Source organism: Sinohyriopsis cumingii, chromosome 11 (assembly GCF_028554795.1).
Source record: "Sinohyriopsis cumingii isolate HCF-2022 chromosome 11, ASM2855479v2, whole genome shotgun sequence".
Lineage (NCBI taxonomy): Eukaryota > Metazoa > Mollusca > Bivalvia > Unionida > Unionidae > Sinohyriopsis > Sinohyriopsis cumingii.
The window spans coordinates 105353344-105370086 of record NC_142971.1 but is presented as its reverse complement, the minus strand read 5'-3'; the positions used below and the strand labels follow the sequence as shown (position 1 = coordinate 105370086).

At 33.7% G+C, this 16743-nt stretch overlaps 1 protein-coding gene across 4 annotated transcripts in view; it reads right to left on the bottom strand.

Moving 5' to 3' along the window:
- The window catches only part of LOC149789214 (uncharacterized), a 44341-nt gene that overhangs the window by 10817 nt on the left and 16781 nt on the right, over window positions 1–16743 (bottom strand). For 3 of the 4 annotated variants that reach the window (XM_089975380.1, XM_089975382.1, XM_089975381.1), the window contains exons 3-9: window positions 12222–12270; window positions 11470–11598; window positions 9006–9139; window positions 8198–8396; window positions 7671–7855; window positions 5577–5642; window positions 3172–3253 (exon numbers count right to left, since the gene is read on the bottom strand). In XM_089975380.1, the coding sequence (XP_089831506.1) occupies window positions 3172–3253; window positions 5577–5642; window positions 7671–7855; window positions 8198–8396; window positions 9006–9139; window positions 11470–11598; window positions 12222–12270 (844 nt within the window). The remainder of the gene's footprint in view (window positions 1–3171; window positions 3254–5576; window positions 5643–7670; window positions 7856–8197; window positions 8397–9005; window positions 9140–11469; window positions 11599–12221; window positions 12271–16743) is intronic. The other variant, XM_089975383.1, reaches the window with a different exon arrangement.

Below are 16743 nucleotides of genomic sequence, written 5' to 3'. Positions count from 1 at the left end.
AATATAGCATGCACACAATATAGCACTAATACACATAGCAAGTACTGAGACTTAGGCGACCTCTAGCAAAGGTCACAAAATTTTCAAGGGAAGGGACTTCAAGCAAGGTGAATAAAACCAGGCTCAGAAGAACGACCCTTTAGATAACACTAGAGAAAAATAAATACCCCATCAAAAATTTAAATTTAAATTTTTGATACAAAATTCTTTTTAAATAGAACATACAACATATCTGAGGGGGATACACACAAACATAAAATACTTTTTATATTTGTTTTTGGAAAGGGGGGTGGGGCATCTGTCTGGTGCCCAAAAGGAAAAGTTCAAACCTTTGAGCACAGCCACACACAATTGTTTCTCAATGTTCATGTCAATGAACAACATGGTGTGTGGTATCAGACAATTGATACACGCTTCAGTATGGAAGCCTACACTATTTGATGTACAGATTTCATGGATATATTTTATTCTTTAATGCTCATGTTGAAAAAAGGAATAAATGATAACAACACAAGGTTAGTTTCTTTCTTTTTATTGTCAATTAGGCATTTTATTTATCTATTTTATTCCAACGTGCAGTGGGTGGGGGGAAGCATAAATGCAATACAAATTTGTTTCATTTCTTAAGTCTTGGGACATATAACCAAAGTGAAAAAATATTTCACCAAAAGTTCTGGGACTGGAATTTTTTAAATATTTTATCGTGTCCCAACATATACATTAAATATGGTAGTACTTCCAAGGAAGAAGGCTTATATTTTGGTTAGAAACAACTGATCTTACCTTTATGAATTTCTGTTACAAATATTAATACAATAGGATATATGTCTATACTGTAGCTTAATTAATAACAATTTTGCAGAACAAAATCAAAATGGAAGCCTGGCACATATGACCAAAGGAATTCTTAGTACATATGACAAAAGGGATTTTAGTGTGGGAAAAAGTAAAATATATAGCAGTACCAATATCCGGTTTCTAACTAGTAATATGTGGAATGTGTGAATATGGGAATCTCAGAGACAAATGTGAGGGAAGCAATGATAAATCTGGGCATCTACGTCAGCATCATAGAAACTAATGTACTTTGGGTGTGAGGACATATCAATAGCAAGTCAAGTTTTTGGGTTTCAGGAAGGTTGTTGTTGTTGTTGTTGTAGGGTTTAACGCCATTTTTCAGCACACGATAGGCTATACATGGCGGCCAGTATTAATGGTGGAGGAAGAACCCGGAAACACCCCGGAAAGAACCACCGACCCACGAGAAGCTACTGGCAAGCTTTCTCACATACCAACATTAGCCAAATCCGAGACTCGAACCCACGCAGACAGAGGTGAGATGGCAGTGATCCGTAACGGAGAGCGCTTTAGACCACTCGGCCACTCGGGGCCCCGGTTTCAGGAAGGCTTTGACAAATCTGGGTAAACAGGTTAGCATCATGATATATCTAGATAACTGGGTCATATTTCTGCTGTTTCAGCACCATTTAGTTATGGGATGATCTTGGGGGAAGGGAGCTGTCAATCATCTAGTACTGGTCAGCCAATCATATTCTTTATGTGGGGAAAGGGTGTGGGATTACGATATGTGTATATATACAGATGCAAGATATAGTGGGCAGTAGAGGAAGAAGAAAGGGAGTTAAGAGAAATGATACCTAATAGACATAATGGAGTGATAGATAGATATTCTGAGTGGACAAATATAGTGAGAAACAATGTAGATAAACATTAGTGTAGAATTTGGAGAGGTGGACAGAACTTAGTATATTTTATTGGATATAATTAGTAGATTACAATATGACTTAGTGTTTTAATTAGTATACCCCTCAGGTCCCCGCCTCATCCTGAAGTCAACAGAAAAACCCAACAGATCAGACCGAACAAACATAATGGGTCAGATATATATCTTGCATTTCTCAATGGAATTCCAATGTGTCTGGGCGTATGACCAAATCTTAAATTCTGCTTGTGTATCAAGTACGTTCCCATGCAATATAAATCTTTTCCATGGACTGCACACCATCCATCATTTTATGATGAGCTTAGAGCAGAATTGATTAGAGTGCTTGTGTCTGATAGGGACAGTTTCTAGTGGAACAGAATTGATTAGAGTGCTTGTGTCTGATAGGGACAGTTCCTAGTGGAACAGAGTTGATTAAAGTGCTTGTGTCTGATAGGGACAGTTCCTAGTGGAACAGAATTGATTAGAGTGCTTGTGTCTTATAGGGACAGTTCCTAGTGGAACAGAATTGATTAGAGTGCTTGTGTCTGATAGGGACAGTTCCTAGTGAACAGAGTTGATTAGAGTGCTTGTGTCTGATAGGGACAGTTCCTAGTGGAACAGAGTTGATTAGAGTGCTTGTGTCTGATAGGGACAGTTCCTAGTGGAACAGAATTGATTAGAGTGCTTGTGTCTGATAGGGACAGTTCCTAGTGGAACAGAGTTGATTAGAGTGCTTGTGTCTGATAGGGACAGTTCCTAGTGGAACAGAGTTGATTAGAGTGCTTGTGTCTGATAGGGACAGTTCCTAGTGGAACAGAGTTGATTAGAGTGCTTGTGTCTGATAGGGACAGTTCCTAGTGGAACAGAGTTGATTAGAGTGCTTGTGTCTGATAGGGACAGTTCCTAGTGGAACAGAGTTGATTAGAGTGCTTGTGTCTGATAGGGACAGTTCCTAGTGGAACAGAGTTGATTGCTACCTTGAACAAATGATGATGTACTATCCTGTTAATAGTGTCAGTATATATATATATATACAGCTTGCAGACATTTAAGTGGGAAAGGTAGATATTTACATAATACACATAAATACATGAATGCACATGAGTAAAGGCAGGTATACTATATATCTATATCTACATGATTTTCAATCATAACAACATTTGATCAACGAAATTAATTACTACAGTACATCAGTTAAGACTACTACCAAGGAATTTTAGTCTGATTATATGGTCTGTAAAAAACAGCACAACACAGCAAAAAAATAAACAACGAAAGAAATAGGAAATATTTTAAAACAAAAACAAAGGTATTCTTTGGTAGTTTATGTCGATGCACTAAGTCAAATTATGGTGCAATATAAATGTTATGCTAACATTGTATCCATCTAAAGTGCTATGATTCTGACCATTTCTAACACTTTATGTACGTTGAATTATGCTTACAAGTTGTTGGTGGGCCTTCAATGTCTTGCAGCTGGCATAGACTATTCATGGAATATTCTCGATCACCACAGTTATATCCAAGCTGCAAAACGAAATGATAATAATTCAAACTTTCCAATAATAATAATTAGATCAACCTCGATAGCTAGCAATCACAAATCTTTGGATAATTGTACATATTCTCTTGTCTGAAAGAGCATCATTTTGATTATCTATTACCAGCCAATTGTTCTCCACTTGCCCCAGAAAGTGATTTAGTCAAAATTCATTTCATACATTGTATTTCTTTCTGCTATTGATAATTTTGACATGAATTCATCCCTGGCATTCAACCAAATAAACAGTGATATCAGACTCATTGGAGTACTGGTGACTGACACAGTTTTTATCCTTCTAGACCTTTGTCTTTGATAGTGAAGAAAATCCTTATCACCTGCTATATTTATTTCAAAACCAAATATTTATAACCAATAACATGATGTAATGTCTTAAGATTTTCCAAGATTCATTTAGAGAAATTCTATGCTGATGGAATTAAACACTTGTAAGGCATGTTTTCCCCAACCAAAACCAAGCATGGAGACTGTTGTAGCCCATATGTAGAAATTATCAATAGTTTAGCAACCACACACATACATATGGTAAAAATATTTTTTAAAAGTCAACAGTTGAAATTGTACACTTTTGACACCACCCATGGACCATAAATAACAGAACAGTAAATTATTCCCATCCAGCATGCAACTACCATATGGATTGAAGACAGTAAAATGACTGAGGGCTGAATTGAGTTAGCACAAGAGGTAATGATACAATCTGACTAAATTGGATCTTCATGACAAAAGAGTCTTATTATAAGTAGATGTTGACTTTAACCTGAACAAACACACATGGTGGCAAAATAGTCGAGGATGTGCAGGGAGGTTCAATATTTTCTTATGAATGCCTGCTTTTGACCTTGAGCTAGAGATATCACTACCACTATATCACATATATTTCAAGAAACAGTACAGTTGAAGTACTGTTACATATAATGATTCATTCAGTGATATGGGGCCAAATGGTTTAAGGCGCTTGTCTTTATCGATCACTGACATCTCACCTCTCTCCGCATGGTTATGAGTCTTGGGCTCAGCCAATATGAGCATAATCATTTATAGCTTACGATTTTCTGAAAAATGGTATTAAAACCCACCAAACCAAACCAAATCATATAATTATAGTAAGTAGAAGTGGCAGCAACATTATTATAGATAATATTGATCACGTATCAAATGCAGCAGAAGTATCCAAAGCAGCAACAGCAACAGTTGTAGTAGTAGAAAAAAGTCCAGCAATGAACATAACTTCACAACCGAACACAATACAGCAGCAATAGTAGTAACAGTGTCTGTATGCAATTTTTCACCCATAATTTTGACGTACTCCTAATAATATTTGTAAAAATTCCAGGCATAAGATTTAATAAGGACTAACCTATCTGAGATGTAAACAAGTGGAACATTGACATAAGTCAGGTGGAATTTGAGGCAAAATATGTAAATTAGTGACACCGATAAATACACTTTATTTTAATGCCTAGAGAAATGCTTTAGTTTGATCCAGTATGTAAGCCAGATGCTATTAGATTTAACAGAGGAAGAAGTATCAGGAAAGGTAGTACGACACATGTTAGTCATTGCTGTCTTGGTTTTAACACAATTTTAGCACATGATGGGCTATATGGCAACAGTATAACTAGTGAAAAAAAATCTCTAACCCATTGGAAGCTACTGGCAAATTTACTCATATACCCACAATGGCCAAACTTAAGACTCAATCCCATACTGACAGAGGTGAGATGGCAGTGATTTGGTAAAGGTGACTTCTTTACACCACTCAACCACACTAAGTGCCCCCACCCCTTAGTAGTTGTAACTCAGAAGTAGCAGAATCAAAATTATAAAAGGTGATAATGGATTCATGACAGTAGTAGTTGTGGAAACTGCCACAAGAGTAGCGTCAAGGTTTGCAGTAGCAGTAGAAGGAGTAATAATGAGAGTAGTGTAGGGTAGTAATTACCTGAATCCAAACAAGGAAGCAATCTGCTGAGTTTCATGTAAATATAAGTAATATCATTTCATGTGCAATATGGCATCTACACACAGAAATGGGGATTATAAGTGAATCAAATTTTCCAAACTTATCGAGACAAAAGTGATACCAATCAATATTAAGACCGTGATTATTGATGCAATATGTCTGACTGCCTAATTTATACTGATGTCAGTATCATCAGCTACTGAAGCAGTAACAGTTTCAATGATACTAGTATCAATACCACCTCCTCCTCCTCCTCCTCACCATCATTACCATCCCTATCAATGTATGTGTAATAGTATCTATTAATACACTCATAATATTACCACAGGTGTATATGTTCCTTCCTCCTTTTCACAATTAATATCTGTCCAAAATTTGTTGACCTTCTCCTAGAATGGAAATGAAAGATCACTGACATCATGCAAACAAAGTAGATAATAAAATATAAAATAAAATTTGAGCAGAAAACTAAAAATCTTTTATATAAAACATTATATAGGTTTCAAATCTGTCGCATATTGATCACAAAATATAAATTTAATAATTTCAATCAAACTCATGTTAGTGAAATGATTTAAAATGAAACGTAATTTTACCAACAGTGTTATAACAAAGCACAAGTATTTTAAACCTTGACTTACTCAATCCATTGTATTAAAATATGTAAGATTAATTAATATATCCCAGCATTTAAAACAAACAATTATTCATTTTCCTGATTCCAATATTTTCAGTAGAGTGAGAAAACAAAGGGAAGGAAAGAATGTTCAGCAATATGCAATCTCTAACCAGAACATTTTACCATGATGTGTTGCCATTGTCATTGACTAAAAACTTTTAGCACAAATTTTTAACATAGATTATGAACAATTACGATGTGGGCACAACGTTCACTAAACAAGATGTGGCATTTGTGTCTTACCAGTTGCCAAACACAGGAGAGACAATAACAAACCTAGCTTTGTTTCATAAAATTATGACATTACCACTTTAGTGTATAGCATATTGAATAAAACCAATGATTAGTGTACATTATCTTCTGCATTTTGGCACTGTATAACCATTAATGAACATACGGATAAATTACATCATTAACTCAAAAAATATTCAATGAATATGATTGGTCAGTCATATATCACAATAACAAATTCAGCATTACTATTAATATTATTTTAGCAGGGCGCAGTGTCTCTCATATGACATAATTAGATCATGTGGTTTACAAATTGAGTGTAAATAATTCACATGAAAACTCAGGCAAGACACAACTGGGCAAGATAAAATGGTGGGCATCACACCACTTCAAAGTTGAAATGCAAATATCAAATCTGTGAAATGACTTTAAAACAAAAGTTACTGTGCAGTTTACTAGTATGAGTAATTATCTGCCAAAAAATGATTTTAATTAACCTTTGCTCGTTTGTCAGTCATTTGGCATGGGTTTTATTTTAAGGTCCAAGGGAAGTAACTGTTACAACCAGCCCCTTGTTCTATATAACAAATAATGGTACTCAACAAATTGTTATGTGTTGTTTTTTCAATAAACAAGTTTATGCAAGGTTTATGTGCAAATAAAATCATTATGTATTGGTATGCCGAGCTGTACTGAATGTTGTGACTTTCATAAACCACATACTGCCTTTTGCCTAAATTGGATCCAGGTATGTGGGGTTCTGAATGATCAATACAATTCGTCAATGTCAGTAAATAAACATGTAATTAATATTATATGTCACAAGCACTGAAGTCTCACAAATGCTACAGGCTGGCATTTGAAAAATGAAATAATCTAACGACCAAATATCTACTACTGTAACAGTTGTTATAAAACAGTGTTGGATCCAGAAATATTATATTATAATGGGGGAGGGGAGGGGGACACTTACATAAATAGGCAAGTGTGGGTTGGATAGAACCCCATGCAGGGGCCAAAGCATAGATACTCTCTGAAGCTCTTGCATTTTAATTGTTCTCAGGGCATATGGTAAACCATTTAACTGTAACAAAAACTACTCTGGAAAATGTTCCAGTTTTATCGTGCTCATTTTGGTTGAGAGGTATGCATGCTGCTTCCCATTCTCCACCTCTCGTCTTGGATATGGGTAGGAGCCAAGATAAGAGCAGACCTCAGAGAGAAATAAAGAGCATTCATATTTAATATCTTAAATGAAATGTATTCAATATCATTTCGAGTGTCAGATGTACTGGGACAATATCTTATAAAGTATTAAAATAAATATTGAAATGAACAGTTATATAAACTGGAATAAGAGAATGGTTCTGTCTTGTAATATTTTTCTTCTGTACTACTGTTCTCAGCTTTTCAGCATTAAATCCTATATTTGGCTCTGAAATAAAGGAAACATTTTCTGTTCTATAAATATTAAAGAAAAAATGGAATTCATTGCTGCTGTTACCAATGAAGACACTGTAAATATTGGTAAAGTGTCGTTTCCCTTCCTATACACCTTTACTATGATGACTGTTGCATATGGGTTTGGATTATCCACAACAATTGAGAAATGTCTGTCTGTTGTGTTAGTGGTTTGGAGACTGATAGTGGAATTGCTCCAACACTGGCACTTCTTTATTATCTCCTTATCTACCGGAAATAAAGAAAATAAAATTACACAGTGAACATGAACAATTTGGAAGTGAATGGTAGAAAGATAGATAGAATATGGATAGATGTATGAACAAGCATAAATAAATATGCATAAATATATCCAACATGACTTTAAGTGAACACAAATTACTCTTCTGTTTGTACACAAGAAACTGCACTTCAAAAGGCATCATGTTCAGTGAAATTTTTAACATAGTAAATAAATTTCAAAACCTGGTTATTATGACAACCACAATAAACAACTAGAATATAGCATTTAGCAGTTCCACAATTATGAGAAGGTAACCTAGGCATGTACAAATATCATAACAAACATACTCGGTTTTATTGGACCAATTGAAAGAAACTCCTTCATTGATGTTGTGCACTGTATCCTGCCACAGTTTGATTTCACTGATCTGCGACTACGGGAGGAGAGAGACCAATTCTGCTGGAGGGACCACAATTTTATATTAACCAGGTAAGCCTCTTTATCTGGCACTGTGCGTATGCAGTCAAAGTACAAGTCCACTCTCTCCTGAAGAGAACGATGCATTATAATCATTCATGATCTTAAAAAATAATGAGTCAGAAAGACACACAGAGGGACAGGTAACCAGTCTAGTACCACATGTTTAAAGTGGCAATTTACCATATGGTTAGAATCTCTGGGGATTCCATCTGCATTATAAAACATTATTTAATATGTGACCCTTGAAACATAATGGGTTTTTTTCTATCAGAGAGAAAACCCGTTACTCCAACTGAATTTTCTATCAGAGAGAAAACCTGTAACTCCAACTGAACATATAATAAATGTAATTTTAAAAAACATCCATCATTATTTGGTCTGCATAAGTATTTTTCACAACATGAATACATTTTTTAAAAAGAGATAATACAAAACTTATTTGACTTGTTAAATCTCAATGTAAAGATGTAATTTTTCTAACAGTCAAAGTCTCAAATTGGAAGAACATTAAAAATATAATATAGGTTTCCTTGTGTGTGTGTGTGCGTGTGTGTCTGTGTGTGTGTGTGCACTTCCAGACTCAGGATGTAAATTACAAAATTACTGAGGAATTGTACTATTACTCAAATGTCATATAATTGTTAAACAATGTACTTAAAAAGAAAAGTTGTTTACCTTTTGTTGTTTGTTTTCTACTTTGGAAACATTAAATTGGAAACACCAGTGAGAAGAAGATGCACCATTTCCTTCTGAATTTTGGATCAAGTATTCAACATCCAACATATATATACCTCTATAACACTGGTTCTCTGTAGAAGATAATATCAAATACTTATGAATTATTATTATAATAATTTGATTTGGATTGCTATAGATCACATCAAGTTGTCATCAATCACGATGAGACATAAAGTGAAACACTGAGTCATGATGCGAATTTTCCAATACTGAAAAAATAATGGCAAATGTGACTGACTTAGCAAGAAAATGATATTTACTGATAAATATTTAACAATTTTCAAATAATGTAAGCAAATCACTTTACATAACTGAAAAGCAAAAGAAATTTCTTTGCATTTCAAACTTTTCAATATTAACTTGACCTTGATTCAAAACTTGAATTAAATTTTGATCAGCGTATAAGCACAAGAATATGGCATTTCTATGATGAAGCATGTCAAAAACATCTGTGACAAATGTTCACTATAATCAATAACTTGAATACCTCAATGCATGGAGCAGCGACATGATGACACATGTCAAAAACATCTGTCACTAATGTTCACTATGATCAATAACTTGAATACCTCAATGCATGGAGCAGCGACATGATGACACATGTCAAAAACATCTGTCACTAATGTTCACTATGATCAATAACTTAAATACCTCAATGCATGGAGCAGTGACATCCACATTTGTCATTTACAATTGCTGAGTAGTTATAAAATTTTGCATCATCAACATTTCACCAATGTCTTTAAAAGTTTCATTCTGAGGCTAGGCTGATAACAGTTGAACTTTTTCTAGCAGGACATTGTGAAAGGCTATGATATGGAATTCACATTGGAATGACTTGATAATTATTGACAGTTATCTGCAGTGGGACCGGACAAATCATTTTGATAATACAAAATTTGTTACACAGTATGTTACCTGGTATGTACCAAGTTTCATGTTTAAACATTTTTTATTCTAAATGCAACTCAATTTCCTCTGCATGATACAGCCAAAAATGTGTTTAAGAAAGTGCAGTTGAAACCAAAATAAAAACACCAACAAAAAGACAAGTGCATATACTAATTTCAACACAATGATGTAATGTTTAATACAATCTAATGCAATCATTATAACTAAGAAGGTGCTTTATAATTAAAGATTATTTGTAGTGAAATAGGTAGCACATATTTATGCAAGTAATAAAATGCGAATCAATATTTCAGCTCCGCTAGCAACAGTGAAATCAAATTCTGTATCAGCAAAATATGCTTTGACCACACATTGACAATGTCTAATGAGCACTGAAGATAATTCGATTTGATAACATATATTCATTATATGCGTACTTTATAGACTCAAATGAATATACATCTTTGTATATTTTCCTTTAAATGGACATAATGATCTTTCAGTTCAAAAGAAACCATGCGTAGGTTGCAAACACATATTGTCAGGTTACTCAATAGGACTCTTACTGAGCTATCTATCAAACTGAAATCAGCAAATTAAGTTGCAAGTTGTCCTGGTCAGCTGGTCTGAAACTCAAAAAGGGATTCCTCAGGGATCATTCCTTGGACCATTGCTTTTTAATAATTTTAGAAATTATGTCTTCTATTTTATTAGATATAGCTCTTTATATAAATATACTGATGATAACACTTTGTCCTTTTCCACACTGTATTTTAACACTCTGATTAACACAAACTGAAGCAGAGTCAAACAGTCAGATTGAATGGCTTACTGCTAAGTTTTAATCAATAGCTGTAGGTAAAAAGACATTCAGTATCAAGCCTGTACTTAACATAAACAGTGCTGTCCTAAATTGTGAAGAAATTATTAAACTGCTTGGAATTAACATTGAATATCAAATGCATTTCGATACACATGTAAATATCTCTGTAGGAAAGCTTCAATGCAACTATCTGTCTTGAAACATATTGGTCATAGCTAACAAGACTGAAGAAATTAACAACCTTATATACATTTATCCTCCCCTAATTTCAAATTATTTCAATCCCTTAACCTCGCATTTCTGCAGCAACATGAACACTAATAAACTTGTAGAAAAAAATACAAGGATGTGCTTTGAGATTTGTGTATGATGATTGACACTACAAGCAGCTATCATAAACTTTTACATACATTTTAAATATAATAAATATAATTTTAGCTATTCAAATATCCACAGAATTAAAACCTCAACATTTGACAAAAATTCCTTTAGATATGCAGTTGCCACTCTATGGAATGAGCTATCAAACCACTTTAAAGAGCAACAGAACTTGTTTTAATCAATGCCAGTGTGGAATAAAACAAGTCTTATCTTGTCTTGTCTTGTCTTGCCTTGCCTTGCCTTGCCTTATCTTGTCTTGTCTTGTCTTGTCTAGTCTTGTCTTATCTTTATCTAATCTTTACTTACTGTATTGTACATTCCAAGTGATGTTCGCTCTTTCCTTATTTATCGTCAATTGCATATCAAGACCATTTATTCCCTTACGGACTTTGGTAGCTTCCTCTATGTCAGATTTGGACAGTAATGTCTTGCATTCTGAAATGACCACATTGAAATTTGCATGAATGGTGTTTTTCATCCTAACTGATGAACTTTATTTTTTCACATTTATTCCATATGCAGTAAATGCGTGTGATGTTTCCTTTAAGGCTATCTTATAATCAAGAGATAGGGGAAAGAGATTTTAAACTCCTATCTGGAAGTGGAAGTGCATTTACTTCACATTCTCCATCACCAATGCGGGAGGTTGTGGGTTTGATCCCCAGCTGAGACATACCAAAGACTTACAGTAATGGTACTAACAGCTGCCTCGCTTGGCGCTCAGCATTAAGAGGTTAGTGTTAGGACTGATCAGCCTGGTGTCAGGATAATGTGACTGAGTGGGGCATCATGCTACATGGCTGTGACATGATGCCCTTAGTGCTAGACATCACTATAAACTGTTACGCTGCAGACATCATAGTGATATGACTGAAACATTGTTAAAGCTACGTTAAAATCCAAAATCACACACACACACACACACACACACACACACACACACACACACACACACACACACACACTTCACTTTCTTGCTGTGAGACTCAGAACAAGATGATATATGTGTTTGTTGAAAAGAATAACATGTTTGTAAATGAAAACAAATAGCAACAAACCATTTTTGAATGTCTGAATAGTTATTTCAAACTGGCTGCCCTTCGATCCCTGCAACAAAAAACAGTTTCTTTGAGCTGCAATACATACTTCTATTCAAGGTCAAAACACACAAGCATTACAACAAAATAAAAAGCGCTGATAAACTCAAAATAAGTTTTTATCGTGCTTCAGTATAGTATGTCTTTTTAAAATTAAACTGGAGATAAATGGTTCTGAATCATGCTATTGGTTTCTCAACAATTTTTTTCACTACTTCGCATGCAGAAAGAAAACCAGGTAAAATCATTCACTATCTTACTCAAAAGTTCTTATGAATGAGCAAAATACACTTGAATTACTTTCATGATCTCACCATAAAATTATATATTGTCAGGCAGATATGAAGTAATTAAAAATAAAAATATTTATTGTGTAGACATCAACCGGACTTACTTGGAACATTTCTTTCTTGTGTTAGATGCTTGATCAATTATCAGTTACTTCTGTCTAATCATTGATCAATTAATTTGTCAATACAACGCCTTGCTAAAAATGTTTGATGTTTTCATCACTTTCAACTAGCCAGAAGTACAATTGGTGCACAATACATACCAATGCTGGGTCAAACCAATTAATCAGAGAGTACATCTTTCACTATCAATCATTGCTTTAAATGTGTCTCATAATCTCCTCATTATTGTTCCGAAATTATTACCATATATATTTGCTTATAAGGCAAGTCAAACTCCAAACAAAGAAGATCCTGATCTTCCATAGCATAATGCACCTGCAGATCAGGGTCTATGTTATTTGTTCTAATGATTGCTGCTAACAAACTTCACAGACCCAGATCTGCTGGTGCATTATGCCTGGACAGATCTGGGTCAGTGCAGTTCTCAGTTGGACATGTCTTTTAAGCGAGTATATATGGTACTGCATTCTCCATCAACAATTGTTTCAATGATTTTAAATAATTTGTATTGTTACTATGAGTGTTGGTTTTAGTTTAGTTTGGTACGTCATTGCACAGGAACACAAATAGGTTATTTAAAACTGTTGCAACAGGAGAAATGGATATTTGAGTCCATGTTCTACTGTCTTTGTTAACCATTTAAGTGACAGAAAACTCTGATTTCTCCAAGCAAGCTAAACCCAATATCATCTAATGTAGATTATATGTCTGGCTGTCATTTATTATCATTGGAATTATCACATAAATGTTTCAATAGAGAATACATATGATGACAACAATAGTGGTATAATGGGCATTTGAAAAACTGTATGACCAGTTTTGTTTCCTAGGCCTGAAACCTCTTCTAATTTGCCCATGACTTTCCCTGCATGGAATGTTTAGCTTCTCAATCCCACGTCATGGATTTGGGGTTGGGGAGCTGCAGTGATGTGAGCTCGAGGAAAAATTTACATAAATTAACAATATATAAATGGTTCATGTTAAAGAATTGCAGTGGACTATTACATCATACCATCGAAAACCTCAGTTTTATATGTATAGAATTGTGAAGGAATTCATTTTTGCAGGAATTAAATTACCACACCAATGGTGTATTTGTAACATCACATAAAGATTGAATCACTTTTTATCTTTAACGTGTCATATAGATTCATTAAAGTGGCCCAAAAGATGCTATATAATTTTTCAAGTATACGTTGGGAGCACCTTAATAAATTAACTGTGATAGGGATTGCGTTAGAGGGAACACAACAAAAACTTGGTGAAGAATATAATGAAGTGCCAGAAACGTCACTGTATGATACTGTAAAAGAAATTTTTAAGTCTCTAATATTAACCAAGCCACCAGTCAAAGACCGCATAATGTCCAACATAAACAGCAAAAGGTAATGCAATGTGGTTACAATCCTGCATTAAACTAAATACAAATTTGAGAAATAAGGTACATGATTTCTGATTTAAATTGATGTACTCTGTCGACATCTGGAAACTGATAGAAAAAGAAAAATAGTTATGATACTTGCAGACAAAAATAATTTAATTACTTTGAGAAACAAAAACAAAATAAAAGAAATTTATGTGGAATTTACAGTGTTATAGATATCCAATTGATTGATGTATGAATTATACAGTTATAGGAGGAGACTACACATGACTGAGACTGAATTACTGCATATTTATGCATTCATGTTAAGACAGAAAGAGTTATAGCAAGATGAAGAAAAACATGAAATATTCAGACACTAACGACTACAAAAATGGCACCATATTTGGTATCCCACAAAAGGATAAAAAAAGTTCTTGGACTTTTCAAAACTGAACTAAATGATACATTAGAATGTTAGTCAGGCAAAACTTTATTCTTTCAATGTCAACAAAGAAATGTAATTATGTAATAAAATTTATCATGAACAATTATTGAAAATTCCACGTGTGCAAAGATTATTTCATTAATCACATGGAAAATATCCAAAAATTGCAGTCTCTCAGTTCTAACTATCACAAAATATTCCTCATCAAAATGAATACATAAGCACAGTTTATGTATGGCAACACATAATTGTTTTTTTGTTGACAACACACATACATTACGTTATCGACATGTATATACTCTTTTATATGCATCTTTGCAGTTAGCAGAGCAAACAAGGATATATAAACGAATTAAAATTTCATTTTCTTTATTATGTTTTAGCGTTTGTATAATGTCTCTTTATTAATCATCTTTGATGACTACTTTCACTGAAGACTGTTTCCTTACAATAAAACTTTATTATGTTTTAGCGTTTGTATAATGTCTCTTTATTAATCATCTTTGATGACTACTTTCACTGAAGACTGTTTCCTTACCATAAAACTTTATTATGTTTTAGCGTTTGTATAATGTCTCTTTATTAATCATCTTTGATGACTACTTTCACTGAAGACTGTTTCCTTACCATAAAACTTTATTTTGTTTTAGCGTTTGTATAATGTCTCTTTATTAATCATCTTTGATGACTACTTTCACTGAAGACTGTTTCCTTACCATAAAACTTTATTATGTTTTAGCGTTTGTATAATGTCTCTTTATTAATCATCTTTGATGACTACTTTCACTGAAGACTGTTTCCTTACCATAAAACTTTATTATGTTCAAGATTCATCTTACAGGTTCATTAGAAAAGCTGTCTAAAACTGAGTACAAATTTGATATAAAGCACGGATTGTAAAGCAATACATCTCCAGACATTAATTATCATCAATCTCTTTTCGTTTTGTTAGTATTAATTTCTATTTTTAATGCGTCCATTCTAACTTCGATTCGCATTTCACCTGCATCAATTCTACGCTTAATGCATGAATGCACCTATTTCTGTTATAACTGCATCATTTCTACACTTAATGCATGAATGCACCTATTTCTATTGTAACTGCATCAATTCTACACTTAATGCACGAGTGTACCTATTTCTGTTTTAACTGCAATAGTTTCCACTGTAATCTATTTTTGATAGCTAAACCTCTGCAACTTGTAAAATTCAATGAATATATCAATTTGTTTCATTCTTATCATATCATTCATAGTTTTAAGTGACAAATGTTAAGTTACTCCCGTAGCTTTAATCGTGGTTTCATTTACATTCATATCGTTTCTATGTCATCGATTTATTGTTATCACAGATAAATAAATAAAATCTACAACCCTGACAGGGTGTTAGCATTTGATAGTCCATTGTTGCAAAGATTTAAACAATGTTAAAACGATTAAGTACGGTTTGAATATCATGAATTTTATTGTATCACATCATTCAAATGGTTTTATAACTATTCCAGTTAACATCGCAAACGTGTATAGTCCTTAGTGGTTTCTTTACCTTCAACATGTCACTTCCTAAAGCATCCATCTCATAGTTTATGCACTGTTCAATTGACTGTAAATATCATTGAATGCATATTACCTTTGTTCATGATTACAACTTATCACTTTGTATCTATTATACGTCTTTATGTCTTGCTGATCATCAAAGTAAATTCTTTGATTTAAATTTTAATTAGTGTGATAACATGTCGATACTGTTAAAATTACTAATGGCAGAAGTTACTATTTCATATTTTAAAAAACAATTACACCGGTGTCTATATACCTGCGACACCCATTAATGTCTATTGTCGGTATTAAGAAAATAGACTTGGTGACTAATCACTCATTTATACATATGAAAGAGACAGAGTATGTTGCTTTTTGGTTGCAACAGTTTCTTTTGATGGAGATGGTGCACATCTTTTTTCACAATTTACTTGGGTTTGTTTGCCCAAACATAAATGTAACCAATCTTTTCTAAAGCAGCAGTAGCACCTTTAGTGAAAGCATGAATCGAGCGAAAAAAGTTTGCGAGACAATCATGTGTTGACCGATAATTTTATTTGATAATAATCCCTGTGTTTTGAGGTAGCAACTGTAAACTGACGAAAGTAAACAGAAATATCTAGTTTTTCTCTGGTTCAATAAACATTTTTTTATTATTATGGATCTCCTCTAAATTTCAAATGCATTTTCTAAAGCATCATGCAGACAACAGTAAGGGCAG